This window comes from Aythya ferina, assembly GCF_964211825.1.
Source record: "Aythya ferina genome assembly, chromosome: 6".
Lineage (NCBI taxonomy): Eukaryota > Metazoa > Chordata > Aves > Anseriformes > Anatidae > Aythya > Aythya ferina.
Window position 1 is genome coordinate 2,688,521 of NC_140303.1, and position 15,259 is coordinate 2,703,779.

Here is a 15,259-nt window from a genome sequence, read left to right on the forward strand (position 1 = left end):
AGAGATAGAAAAGGAGACGAAACTTAACCTAATGAATTGTGATGACATGACAGTGCATGAGCAGGTAAGAGAGAAATTTCTTCCTTATGGTAACTTTTGCTGTACACACTATTTCTGTGAAAAAACTAGCTGCTCCTTTTTGTGAACTTAACCAGATGGACGGTTAAAAATAAACTTTTCAGAAGAAGTCTAAGCTAGCTTGTCTTCCAGTCTCCCAGGAAGAAAGACAGAAAGAGCTATGAAAGGAAGACAGGAATGGAGCAGAAAAAAAAAACAAACAAAAAAACCAAAAAAAAAACCCTGCAGAGTTAGAAGCAGAAGCAGAGACAGGTTGTAAAACAACTTTATCTCTTGGTTTCTTGGCTAATAGTTTTAAAATTATTTTAATTAATAGAACAAATATTAACCAGCAACACTGAAATTCTTATTCACAGAATATGAACAGGTGTTTTTTTACTCATTTCCTATGGCACTCACTTTATACTTGCCAATAAAAGGATGTCGGCCACCAGTAATTAACATATCATCCCCCCGGCTCAGAATAAGACGGACAGCTCTGTTAGTTCTAAATTAACAAAAGAAAAATGAGGTTTTCAGACAACATGAGAGATGCTATTAACAATATTAATGTGTTCTGTTCATTATGAATCCAGATGTAAGCATGCATTCAGATCAAAATTAACTTTAATAGGCTATGTACTTAAGGCCTAGTTCATATTATTTTACACTTACAATCATGTCCGAATTTTCATTTTACATCTTGAAAGCCAATGATATAACTCAGTACAAATTTCTGAAGAAAAAAATGTCATTTCAATTTTAAGACTGAACCAAAGTGACCTAACAGAAGTTCTACTGATGAAGTCTTCCACTAGTATAGCAAGATCCAGAAGTTCACTTCTGGATGGTTGTCATGGTTTGAATGCATATACAAAGCTTCAGCGTTTAGGGACTGGTCCTTTTAAAATTGTCAGTCATTTCAAGAATATTTATAGCTTATACTACCTGCAGTTTCCTCAAGTCCGTTCTTCTTAAATGAGGCTAGAGCTACTTACTGAAACTTAAGCAGTCTAACAAAACAAAGCAAACAAATATATTGAACAGTCTCACAAAATGTAAACAGTCAGGATTTTATGATTCTTTAGCTAGCAACTTTGGAGAAGGAGAAAGCATTTTAGACAAGATGTAAAACTTCTTCACACAATTTTCTCTTCATATTCCAACACACACACATCACACCTACTTGTTTGCTGCCACTGCAGCAACTGACGCCAGTAAACCAGCTTTCAGGATTTTCCCACCAAAAGCTCCACCAACTCGTTTAACATGGCACATGATCCTGTTGGCTGGAACACCTAAACTTGCAGCTACCATCTCCTGTAAAAACAGTTTTCAGCTTTTACACCAGTTATCAGGACCCACTTTCAGCTCCAACTGAGCCTATAGGTTAGCTCTAAAAATATTTTTTTCTAGAAAAGGGTTACATAGATGTTTTTTTGTTTTGTTTTGTTTTAATAAATCAGCTTATAAGATTTTTCCTTTATCCCAAGTTAAAAAAACAAGCAAAGAGAACAAGAAACACTCAACAGTGCTTGCATTCAAAATGTCTGCCACGGATACTGTCAAGGGGTCATGGACAGAAGTGAAGAATATACCCTGGAAATTAATTATGTAAAATGTGAGAAGCTTCATATATATAAAAAAATAATATTAGTATTAATAAAAGCATAAATCTGAGGTTAATTTTAATAAATATATATATATTTAAATAAACTAATATCTTAGTGTCTGGAACGTTCTTGCTTCAAATCTATAATATTCATCATTTTCTCAGACAGAAAGTTCTTCATGCTTCTTGGCTATTAGCAGCATATGGTAATGGAAACAAAAAAAGTGCTTTGAACACAAAATACCAGTGTTTGCTCTGAAATACTACCAATTTCATTCACCATAGCTACTGCTATGCAGACCATACATTATGTCAGAGTTTGCTTTATCATTTTGGCATGGAACAGCAGTCTTTCCAACAACTATTTGAGTTACTTTACTCCCTCAGCAGACTGACTCTGCAGGGTGCTGACTGCTCCTGACCTCAATAGAAGCTAATGGAGATGAAGGATCCTCAGCACTCCACAGGGAGTTTCTCACACGTACATTAGTGGGGCATGATATACTTTGTTTAAGGTAGAATGAGAGACTTTTACTTCTTCATCCTCACAGCAGAGTGGTCAGTGTACATCATTATACTGCAGTACTACAAAGCAGCTTCTTTGCATAATCCAGATGTGCAACTTTCTGTTCCCACTGTCTCTAAATTGGTAAGACTGATTTGTAAACCACACTCAGAGCTCAACTGTCACAGGTTCAACCACTTTCTCTGAGAATGTTTTACCTGGACAAATGCTGGATGCTGTGTTGACACAAACAGATCCATTTCTTTATCCTCTCCTCTTGGAATAGCAAGGACACTCTGAGTCTCCATGTAAAAGTGTTCCTGTCCCCCAATGTGAACCTCCCCTGATCCAATGAGAAAAACACAAGTGTTACCAGAAAAAAAACACCTGTCCATCATCACATAAATTATGGTATTCAGTGTCAAATCTACTGATGCATCTTGTGTGAGGGAACAGCATTTAAAATAAAAACACAAATCAGACTCTTTGCAGGTTTAAATGATATTGTTCCATTGACATCAACAGAACTTGAATGTTTATATATAAATATGTAAATAGCAGAGTAATGTTGACTACAAATGTTGACAATATTAAATTTAAAAAAGCATCAATGTAGTGGACCAGGTCAAGACAATGATGGGGAAGCTGGAGCACGATGTACAAGAGGCTGAGAGAACTGAATTTACTCAGCCATAAGAAAAGGATTAAGGGGAAATTCTACTGCTGTCTACAACTACTTAATGGGAGGGTGTAGAGAAAACAGAACCAGGTTTTTCTCAGAGGTGCACAGTGGAAGGATGAGAAATGATGAACACAAGAAATTGCAACTCACTATAAGAAAACATCACCACAAAGGTAGTCAAACACTGGAACAGGTATTTGTAGAGGCTGTGGAATATCCACCCCTGGAGATTTTCAGAACTTGATGATATGGCACCGACTACCTTGCTCTAACAGGAACTGCTTTGAGATTGGACTAGACTACCCCCTTCCAACCTAAATTATTCCATTATTCTGTCTCAAGGACAAAGGATAAAGAAAACTTGAATGTAGCAGTAGAACCTCAAAATTACTAGGTTTAGTCACACTTTTATTCCTGACAACCAAGAGCTTTTTCAGGCCTTATTGCTGTATATGATATCACTGAAAAAATTAGACCGGCACTTGAGGGACTGGGAAGCCCCAATACTGCCAACTTCTCATCATACATGCTGCAATTTACCTTCAAATATACCATCAACAGTTTCAAATGCTTGATCAACATTTCCTTCTTCTAATTTTCTTTTTGGCTCAAAGAACGAATTGTGCTTTATAGCTTCCTGTAGTGGAGAAAAAGAGAAATATTTTTTTAGTGTATTTTGAAGGTTCTCAGTTCATTATAGCATTTTACTCTCAGAAAAAGTATCATTCTCTTCAGAGATCTGAGTCACCAGCTACCAAAGCTAGCGAACAACTGCATTTCATTGTTTTACTGTTTTTTGTGGGGGATGAGTTTGTCTATTCAGTCACAGGAATTCTTTCCTGATGTATCCTGTTACTGATCATAGCACTTTCTGAAGGAGCTGCATTCAGTTCATTCAATCTACTCTTCCCTTTCACACATCTAGCAAGTGACCTGGAGAGCCCAGAGTAAGAATGCAATCACATCATCCAAAGAGTAATACCATTAAGAGGAAAAGAAATCCCCAAAACTAAGTAGAAAAGTAGAATTTATTACATTTGATTTGCTTTATTTTTAATAAGATTTCCTTAAGAGTTTTTACTGTAATTAAATTTTAGTAGTTTTCCAGTCTTTAAAAAGAGACTACTTCTATTTTTATACCAGAATGACTGTTCTGTTGAACCCCACACACATTATGTAAAGAAGTCAAAGTGACTACCAGAGCTAATGCTGGTTCCCCATTAATATTTCCTTTGTTCCTTATTTCCATCCATCTCATTTAATCCAACATAAATTTAATTCCCCCCTGTAACTCCCACATCACATTTCTAAGATGTTCCACATCCTTAACATCTTTTCCCACACATTCCTCCAAAATTTCCTACAACTCACCTTAGCTTTTTTGGCTTGTTAACTGATCGACAGAAAATGCTACAGATAATCAGGCTGGTTGCTCAGCCCATATATACATGCTGTTTGACCAGCTGGTAGCTACAAAAAGAATTAGAAACAACCAGGGTGCTTGCTCATTGCCTTCTTCTTACTGAGGACATGAAAAGTGTTCTTGTCTACCCTTTTGTTTGTTTATTATGAAATCTGTGGGACCTTAATACTTTGAGGCTACTGGCTATCTATCACAAGTGGCCAAAATTAGACAAATGGTTCGAAAGTTATTTATAGAGATACCGACAGACTACTTAATTGGATGTTCATGTTCACTTTGCTTAGAAAAACATTTGAAAAAGCAAGTGAGGAATGCTTCCATTACTTAAATAGATAAAACAATAAAAAAGCAAGAGAAAAGAGAAGTGATTAGTACCTCAATTGTCAAGATCACTGGTTCCAGCACTTCATACTTTATCTTCACTTTTGCAGCAGCTTGTTTGGCATGAACATCTGAATCCGCAACCACAGCACAAACAATCTGACCCACACAAATTACCTATAAAATACACATCACACATACAAAAGATAAAGAAATTTAAGAGTCAGCAGGTAAAATTCCATTACAAAGACCTGAAGTAAAACAACAGAAATTAAGAAAATAAATTTTAAAAAGATTGCTTTCTAACCTCGTTTCTTGCAAATATAATCTCTGGATCACTGGAGTAGTGAAACTCATTTGTAGCAGGTACATCATCAGCTGTTATGATATCAAACACACCCGGTCCCTTAAGGGCCTCTGAGGTATCTACAGACCTGAGTGGGATGTGGGAAGATAGAAGTATAATCCATTAGTTTTACAAACTGTTGCACATAAGCAGGGAACACAATACAGAGGTATGTTTCTTGTATTGCCAGAATCTGAACATAGGTTCAGACATGTCTTTTCCTTCTACCCGTTGCATGGGAAGAAACGCATGTCAACGGGAATTAAAGACTTGTGGGTAGTTAGGGTCTGGCGGCCGGAAGATGTCGCGCTGTACGGAAAGGTGGAGCCCCTCCCTTGATGGACAGTAGCGTGTGGTCTGTGATGTAAGCAAGCGGAAGCGACATTATGGGCCTCAGCTATATAACCCCATGTGACTCGACAATAAACGCCATTTGCCATCCACCACATTGGTGTCTGTGAGCCGATGGACCGAGCGGCCTGGGGTTGGTCGCCGTGCCGTTCCTGAACCAGGTCGCCACTGCCCTCTGAAGGCAACAAAGACTCTAGCAATTTGTTCCATTTCTAGAAAATACTCTAAACATAGCAGGGAAATCATTGACCCATTAGACTGCCTGAACTGCATCAGTTTAATAAAAGTCATTGTATAGAGTTGATGAAATACTACTGTCTCATAGAGATGAAAGGGGGATGTCAGCTCCTAGATGATACAAAAAGAACATACCTAAAACCAGCATAATATTACCTACTTAAGAATAGGCCAGGAGATATGACAGGGACTCTAGCTAGCAATGCCAGTCCTCTGTCATCATGAGTAATCCCAACCACAGCACCTGGGTACACATCTTGGTGCCTGAATGCTGGGTAGACAATGCAGATATGTGCATTCTGGTACCTTAATGTTAAACAAACTGTGTGTATATCAGTATGAAAGCGTAACTGAAAACAATTTTCTTTCAAAATATGTTTGTCTTTCCATCTCCTTCAAGTACTTACCTGAGCCTTGCTACCTTGTTGCTGCAACATTGCAATGTTACTTCTTACATTTTGAACAATTATTTTTTTTGTAACAGAGTTGAGATTTTAAAGCTATGTTGTTGAAGCTGAGTTGAGGTGTCTCTTCATACTGTATAGCTCAGCTCTATGTAGAGGCTCCTAGGTTAGCTCTAAGTAAGCTGGCTCATTTACCAAAAATAGCTCAACAACATTAGGACAATAACATGGAAAAATACATAAATCCAATCAGAGCCTTCTACTGAAATAACAGTATTGCTTCTGGGACCTGAGCCAGTGTGGGAATCTTATGTTCTGTTTTGCATATACATAATTGAACTCCATTAGACTGCTCTGAAAATCCCACACACTATTTCGTTAGTAACTTTCTTCAGATACACTTTGAATACTTACATAATCTTAGCATGAGCTCTGGAACTAGTGACTACAGCCAGGAAGAGCTCCCCATCCACAGAAGGAAGGTCATCAATGTAAACTGCTTCACCAGTTGCATGCTTAATTCCAGACTGGTGCATTATAGGCCGTCCCACAGGATCCTGGGGAGACTGACTCTGATCTACATCCTGTGCCATCAAAAACAACACTCCAAACAGTTAAGAAAAATATAAAATTGACATACTATTCTTATATTAATTAAAAAATCAGATGAAGGAAAGCTATTCATATTATCCTATTCTGGTTCAATATTGAAAACAGGTGAAGGACTCAACTGATGCTCCTGAGCTTTTTTTTTTTTTTTTAAATTGCTTCTCCAAGCAATTCCAAGAACATTACACAGATTTGTCTACTTGTATTTTTTCCTTAATCATTTACAACAAAGTGACATAAACGTCTTTTTTTTTTTTTTTTTTTTTTTTTTAATTATTGATTGGTGTCATGAGGCTCTGAAAATTTTCTGAATTACTCTCACAAGTTTCTGTTCTGTGTTTTACCAGCATGTGGTGTTGCAGTTTGAGCTATTTGCAGTAGTTCATAGAATTTGTCTTCCTCATTGAAAGGCTGCAATTAACCAATGTAAATCAGTGAGACAATGTTTCCTCTCACACTTATTTCCTTGCAACTGTGTATGAATTTCATGCTTTATTAACCTTATTTTGCTAGGTCTTTCCTTAAAGTTAATTTACTGTTGCCAGACAATTCTGCCATGCCAACTAATTGTTGTCCACTCCCAAAACAGTTTTTCAGTTTCTGTCAGTGATCTTGCTAGCTTTTTCGTTTTTCTGCATTTACAACTAGTGATTTACTCTGATCTCAAAATCTATTTTCTCCTATGGGTTCCAGCACTCAAACGTTCCTGCTACACATTCAATACCTCCTGCCCTTTCTGACATGTTCTCTGCTATTAGTCCAAAGCCAAGAAGAGACATTTTTCACTTGATGACTAAGGTTCCTCAAATGGCTGTCTCAGCAAAATCATCCCAACTTTATCCCATACTTATCTTTCAGGATATGCTTTTTTTCCCCCCCCCCCATCTTCTTTTTCCCTCTAATTTTAAAAGTGTAATAAGGTTCAGATGAAGAAGTCCAGGCAGAAGACAAACACTTACACAAATTAGGTAAAAATTTAAAGTGACAAAACAGATTTCCTGGGTTTCTAAATCTTTTATTATTGCTCAGTGCCAGCCAATCTGAATAATAAAAAATATATCTATTTCTATTATGTCACTTTCTTGTAGCTCAGGTATAAATTGTCGAAAGCCACAGAAAACTAGTTCCCTTAGTCCTGGTCCCATTGGTAAATTTACACTGCCTTTTCTTTGAAGCTGGAGATAATAACTTGAGCAAATTTAAGTATTTTAAACTAACAAGTTATTCTAAAGAATATCTAAAATCAAAACAAAAATGTTTCTGTACATTTCATTTGAATTTTCTTTAGGTTTCTAAAAACTTGAAATGTTTACTCGCATCTTCATTAATGGTATTAAAAGATCAAAACCCCTTGTAGGATTTTCCAGATCTAGTCACAAGGGCTGTGAAAAAAAGTCAGAAAATCCAAGAGTTGTTCTTTGCTACCCTCTACTGCTGACTTCTCCTTGAAGGCTCCTGTTCAAGCCGATAGCCACCGTAAACTTCATCTTCTTTCCTAAATCTACAGTAAGAGCTCAGAGCCCTCTGAGAGCCTAAGAAAAATATATTTCGAGAAAAGAATACTAACATATTCTTGGGATTTTCAGTCTCTTTGATCTTGGTCCAAGATTTTTCCAATCGGATTGAACACTGCCATATACCAAGTTTAAGCATGCTGACAATGGAATTTGTTTTGCATATTTACCTTCTGTGAACTGTGTAGAAGTCAGAATATCCATGTGAATCTATTTTTACTGACAAGGTTTTTCCAATTTTGATACATTTATAAACAAGGACTCAGAGCCTGTTGTCCTCAGTCCTTTGGAAAATTTACACCTGAGCTTCACTCTGTGGATCATGCTTGATGTATTTTATTATTATTTACCAAGTCTTACACACCACAGTACAATCTTAAAATAAAATCACTTGCCTGATATATTTGGATACTCTGGGGCATTTTGGTTTGGAAGTCTTGTAGGACACTCCCATATTCCATAGGTATGCCAGGATAGCGGCAAGAGTCCTGAAAAGGAAGTGAATTATTATTAAAACTCACATTTTGAATGTTACAACTAAAAAAAGCTAAGAACCAAAATCACTAAATACATGCTCTTTATACAGAAAATTCCTTCAAGACTCTCACAAGTTAGGCTCTAAAATGACAATTTGAAAAGACTGTAGAGTTTTAAGATTTCACTAAATGATATTTAAAAATACATTAAATTTGACAAATGCGTGTGTTTCAAGGAAGCAAAATAAAGCAGGGATAGTCAGAAGACCTTCCTTCTTGAGCCTGACCAAAATTGGCATAGAATCATTCCTAGTAAATTACCTAGAAATGGTAATTCAGATGAAAGTGCTTATGGTAATACAGAAAAGAAAGGCAACAGGTATGGTTTCCCTCAGAAGAACAGATGAAAACAAAAGTAAACAAATTACAGCTAGAATTTATCGGGCCAATCAGATTTTAGACTTCTCCTTTCCCAGTCAACAATTTAAACACGGAAGAGGGTTCGTTTAACACATACAGTTACCTTTCAAAGTGTTTATATGTATTTTATTTGCTTTTTGAACTACAGAAAGATGGGGTAATATACTGACACATCGGTATTGATACACTGTTGCATTAATATTGCTCAAATTTTTACTATTAATATTATTTATTGTTATTATTAACACCCTAATGTACATGCTACCTTGGACACATAATATATTTGGGCACATAAAAGTTAAGCAGACACCTCTCCATCAGTCTCTTTGGGACTTAAGTGCTGTAGATCTGAACCCAAGAAGGACAATATTTAGCAGAATGTACATACTCAAACATTAACAGATAGCAAAACAAAACAAAAAAAAAACCTTCATTTGCTTGCAAAAAAGCAAACATGAAAAATCAATTTACCATTGTTTTCAATGACTGCAATACTTCCAGAAAAAATCTGTAGAAGAAACTGACTATCAAAGTATTTTTATATTCTACTTTCCCACCACAGGCTGAGCCTGGAAGAGCTATTTCTTTAAGGATTAATCTGGAAGCTTCATCCAGCATCTGTTCATTCCACTGTCTGTCAAAAAGAATAACACAGACACCATCAGACAAGGGCTCAAGATCATTATTTATATATATATATATATATCAATATTTATCAATGCACACACTTAAACTGTAGTAATACCTTTGTACCCTCCTGCTTACAATGAAGCTATTGATTTTAATGATGGCTTGAAATTTCAAAAACTGTGTAGATCAATGTTGCTCACAGAAGTGAGGTCTCTTAAGTCAGAAGAATTAAGTCTTATGCCAGTCTTTTCTTAAAAATGAACAATAACAACAAAAAAATATTAAATTTTTAAAGCTGATTTAACACTATTATGGATTACCACTGTTCCACAGATACTGCCCTATATTTAAAGAAAAGTGAGCAACAATACTGGTGCAAACTGGAGATGCTTTTAAGTGATCTGATTAATGTTCAATTGCTGTTCCACATTTTCTGAAAAGGCCTTCCTTGAAGTATCTCAAACACAGTTAATTCTCCATAATTACACAACCCTAGATATCAGAATATAAATCTGTTAGAATAAATTTAAGCACATAAAGCAGAAAAAAAAAATAGTGAAATGGTTGTGTATTAATTGGTTAAAAAAAGTCTGGAAGGGATCCATTTAGATAAATGGAGCTTGAATTATTTGTAGATTTTGTGCCCTAAACCTTGGAACCTTGGAAAGATGCTGCAAAGGGGAGAAAAATGTCAGCAATGAACGTCAGAAATTATGATCTTGTAGATGAAGAGATATTGAAAATGTTAAGGTCTGACTTGTGTTCCTAAGTTTCTTAAGCACATCTGAAATTTCCATTCCTTGTATCTATCAGAGCCAAACTGAAGGACTTGGGAACACTGATGCTAGGGGATCATCAAACCTATGGGACCCAGCATCATCTCCCAATGCTTTTGTACAAGTCCACAACTATGTATACCTCATCTGCTTATTTCACAGCTCAAATCTCACATCTCTCTACATCCTTCTCACTGGAATTGCACCCATGTGCAGACTCCAAAACATAATGGTCCTAAAAAGTCATTATTTGGGCTTGACCAGACCATTTGCTTGACCATGTGTGGCATAAGCCAGGTAACTCAAATCTCCCATGTGCTTTCATGCTCCAAGGAAATACACCCAAGATCTCAACATCCCTTTATTCTGAGATGTAGAAAACACTGAGAAATTTTACCTTCCAGTAAGTGTCCAACAGGTTTGTTTTGCATGGACAGTGGTTGAGGCAGCACCTCCATAGAAAATGCTTAAATCCTTTATTTTGTCTGTACCTTCTTCAAAAAGGACTCTCATTCCAGCATTGGCTATTGGAAGAGCATTTTCTCTCCTTGGTGCTTGTCGAAATGCAGAGATATACTCTCCCTGAATAAGATCAGACAGAAGTGGATAACCTGCACACATGTAAGTATCTGAAAGCAGAACTTGCTTTTACATTACATGAAGCAAGAGAATCAAAATGAACAGCACAAATTCAACTTCCTGAGCATTCAAGACCATACACTTCCTTCTATTGATATTTCAGTAGCTTTACCTTTCTTTGATGTTCTAGCAGTCTCTTTTTGATCTTCCATTACCTACACAGTTCAGATGACTAAATTTTCTCATGGCAGATACACAGAAGATAGGGATCTTGTGGAGGGGAGGAGAAGAATAGTGGGGCTGCATTTATAACAAGACCAAAAGCTTAGAGGCTTCAAAGTATTGCCTGACTTCAGTACTCAGATAACGTCACCCATAATTATTTTATAAAATCACATACTCATCATTGCAAACAACAGCAGTTGAAGACTTTTACGCAGTTCAGCAACATTTACAGAAGCACAAAGCACATGTATAATCTTATCTAATCTTAGGAAAAATCCTCAAAAGGTGGTAATGTTTTACCTGCCTGATGCCAACCATACCACATGTGGGCAGCCTGTTTGGATGAGGACTATGACAACTTGTCCAAGAACCCTTTCTGTAGTGAACTGCTAATTGTTATTGCCCTCATCATTTCAGAGTAAACTTTTGTATGAATATCACACTACATATCACTATTTACCTACTGAGTTGTATTTTTTGGCTGAAACTGGGAGATAGTACGACACTATCAGGAACAAATGTAAGGAATCCAGAAAGTGAGCAGTAACTGTGTTACTTTAAACATATGGATTATGCCCCCTTCCTGCTCTTCATTTAAGAGTCTGCAACTCTACCTAAAAGAAACCTAAATGTACTAGTAACTTACCTTCCTCGAATGGGGAATATGGACAGAGACTAAGATCTCTTCTGGCATAATGGTATTGTTACCAACTCCATCTGCAAAAATATCACTCAAGGGAATCCGCCTCTTTCTTCCTAAAAAAAAATAAATCCCATATCCAGAAACTTCTGTACAATAGTGCAACTAACATACATTGAACATTTTTTAATTGGCAAAAAACACACGCATATTTCATGAGTAAATAATTTTGGAGTTTATAAAACATCTTACGAGTCATATGCTCTATAAATATGATTTCTCTACCTTTCAAAGTAGCATAAAACCATATTCCTAATAAAAGGCACAGAGAACTATCCCCATTCTGTAATCTTCCCTTCTGATGCTATCGCAACAACAATCCCTTCCCCTGCTCCTGTCAATCTATTCCAAATCTCTGCAGCTGTTGTCATCACTACATTTTCTACTAAAGTATAAGGAGTGAGTAAGAATACTGAATGAGAGAGATGTGCTGCAAAAATGCAAAACTATTTTTGTGTGTGTGTGTCTTGAGACTGAGCAGTTCCAGGTGTCCAGAGGGAATAAATGCCTTTTCCTTTCTCTTTTTGTAGATTATTCAAAAAGTGGCTATGTTTATCATTCTATGATATGTAAGATTAAAAGGTGGAATTTTCAAAAGGGAAGAGAACAAAATTACATCAGGAAGCAAAATCTATAAGAGCTCTTTGAACACTTAAACATCTATGCTACATAAGTTATGCCAATACCACTACACAGTTAAGCTAGCAAGCCTTCCTAGTGGAAATCCAATATATGTTTTAACACATAAAATTGATTATATTAATTAAACAAGCTCCATTGGCTCAAGAAGTTTTGTCAGTAAGACTGCAACTATACCAGCAAAGCAACTGTTAAGTAGAATTATGATCCTGCAAAAACACAAAGGTATAAAATACACATTGTGCAGATGGAAATCCACACTGATCCACCATGTGCATTTATCAGATGAAATCAAGGTATGTGTATTTATGTATATATATGTTTACTAATCTTCCATGTCCTTTGTATTTTGCACATGCTACCTATGGTGTCCATTGTATTTTTAAATATTTGTAATTACTAGACAATACATGTCTTATAGTAGCCCTGATCTATCCCAAAACTTTGTACAAACAGATAATAATCTGTGTCATTTTTAATTTTTAAGAAGTTCATAGACTAAAATATTCCTCTCACATTCAGTGAGCCTGATACTGTAAGACTGTTTGCTTTAGAGGAAGATTACTTTCTATAATGTTTTCATGTTATATGTGATGATGACACTGTATTCTATTCATCCTAGAATACCACTTAGCATTAAAATTGCATTCCTAAAAAACATAACCAGTGTAACAGCAAAACTTTAGTACAGGAATTTTATTTTGCTGAAGTGCAAATCTGAAAAGTAACACTTAAAAATAGCAACACTGGCATTTCTGGTGTTTTGCATTTGCAATTGCACCCAGAATAAACTTGGTTTATATACATTGCCCAATCCCACCTGTAAGCCTGCCGGAATCTGGGAAAATGCTTTTTCCTTTACACTATGATTTAAGAGAAATACTAAGAAAAAACAGCATCTCTGTAACCTCCTTTTCTTAAACAATCCACATTTCCTATGTTTCACTGACCACTTTTTGCTAAGGAAACATGTTAAAAACCTATGAAAATGCCTGAAATCCTCTCCCAGCAGTAAAATTCTTCCATGCTAACAGAAAGAGGTATCAGCCAGTGATTCTATTCATCATTCAAATAAATAGGCATGTCACTGGAATTGTTGGGTGAGGAGATGCAAATGTGTATACACTGACTTTTCAGAATGACATTCTGACAGGTATTTCTGTTCTTCAATGGCAAACTATGCAGGAAGAAATAATGGAAATCATAAATAATATTTTTTTGTGTATCTATTTCATGAAATCCTGGCTCAGAAGCAAATGCATAAATAACACGTATTTCATGGTGTTGAGCAAAATATTACATGGTCTGAAATGGTAACATATGCTCTCTGGATCGAGGGCAAAAATAGGTCTTAGAATCATAGAATCAAAAAAAGGACATAAGACATCTGGAAAGGAGAACAGCATACAGTTTCAAGCCACCAGACAGCTGAGTCTACCAATATTTCATCACCCTTCAAATTGGTAAAGTAGTACACAAGGAATGAAGCTATTTGAGGGGAGTATAGAGTGATGGAATGAAAATGAGGAAATACGCATGGAAAAAAGTGCTGGACTAGTGGTTCCTCTATTTACTGGAAGTACATGTGAGGACCAAGAAACTACAGTTCCTGTCAGGGCCAGAGGGTAATTTAAAAACCAGGGACAAGTATCAGTTAAAGAGAAAACTACCTACCAGAAGGATGGGGAAGTTGTATACAGATAACTCAGATTACCAGGTTTTATAAATGCTTTTGGCAATTCACTGCCCACAGAAGTACATACAATCTGGATGGTCTGAATGCTTACTTTGACATGAGAATCTTTGACATATTCTTACTTCGACATGATCTTCTATGTGAGTGGGAAAAGGGTTCCTTAACAAGCACTCACCAGTCACCCCTGCACCTCATACAGTAGCATCCTGCATCTCTGACACTAGTACAGAGACAAGATATCTCCACTTACCTCTTGAAGCCAGATTAAGCATACAGTTGCTAGCTGCCAGAATAGGATTCAAGTCTGAGGTTGATTTTCGACTTACAATGTTTCCACCTAAAGACTTGGGAAAAAAAATAAAATCTTACCTCTCTTCATTGCCTTCATATTTTCATGTTCTGTCATTATAAATAAGATTATACACACATTTATGCATATTTAGAGCTCGAAAAGATGCACTCATAGAAAATTAACAACTAAAGACAATTAAAAAGGCAAGTTGTACTTGTGTTCAGAAGCAATTAACAAAGCTTTGTTCAACATGCAATTGGCAGTTTAAGTAACAGACAACATACAGCAACGTTTCTTATCTGTTCTCCACCCAGTGTTCTTAATTGCTTCAAGACAGCATAGAAAATCTTTGTCTTCTCCTCAGGTAACTTTGAGATTGCATTTCTCAAGATGTCTTTAACTAGAGACAGGCTGCAGGCAGCTCCTAGAGTTAATCCTGTTACCAAAATATTATGAAAGTGTAATGTGAGCATTGCTTTATTGTCTGAGTTTTAAACTATGTTCAGACTGTAGAGCTAGGACTGTTCATGTGCAATACAGGTAGGCATAAAGTGAAGGGACTTTGCATATTTAAGGAACTGTGACCTTTCAATTCAGGAGACCGAGGGTAAAGTTTCATGAAATTATGAAGTTAAGCTAATGGCTCAACATGTGTACAAAAAGGGAACTCAGTTCTCTGCTTCCAGCTGCTTTACTTGCATCAAGTTTGTCGAAATGTTTGTGTGAAGTTTCACCTGAAGTTGAGGCAGCTTCAATGGGCTCTTC

At 36.3% G+C, this 15,259-nt stretch overlaps 1 protein-coding gene across 7 annotated transcripts in view; it reads right to left on the minus strand.

The window, feature by feature from the left end:
- AOX1 (aldehyde oxidase 1) overlaps positions 1-15,259 on the minus strand; it is a 44,662-nt gene that overhangs the window by 15,025 nt on the left and 14,378 nt on the right. For all 7 annotated transcript variants that reach the window (XM_084523486.1, XM_084523484.1, XM_084523485.1 and 4 more), the window contains 13 exons: positions 14,779-14,930; positions 14,453-14,546; positions 11,814-11,923; positions 10,761-10,945; positions 9,429-9,591; positions 8,457-8,549; positions 6,353-6,522; positions 4,908-5,034; positions 4,655-4,777; positions 3,397-3,493; positions 2,393-2,517; positions 1,244-1,377; positions 478-565 (listed from right to left, as the gene is read on the minus strand). In XM_084523486.1, coding sequence (XP_084379612.1) covers positions 478-565; positions 1,244-1,377; positions 2,393-2,517; positions 3,397-3,493; positions 4,655-4,777; positions 4,908-5,034; positions 6,353-6,522; positions 8,457-8,549; positions 9,429-9,591; positions 10,761-10,945; positions 11,814-11,923; positions 14,453-14,546; positions 14,779-14,930 — 1,661 coding nt within the window. The remainder of the gene's footprint in view (positions 1-477; positions 566-1,243; positions 1,378-2,392; positions 2,518-3,396; positions 3,494-4,654; positions 4,778-4,907; positions 5,035-6,352; positions 6,523-8,456; positions 8,550-9,428; positions 9,592-10,760; positions 10,946-11,813; positions 11,924-14,452; positions 14,547-14,778; positions 14,931-15,259) is intronic.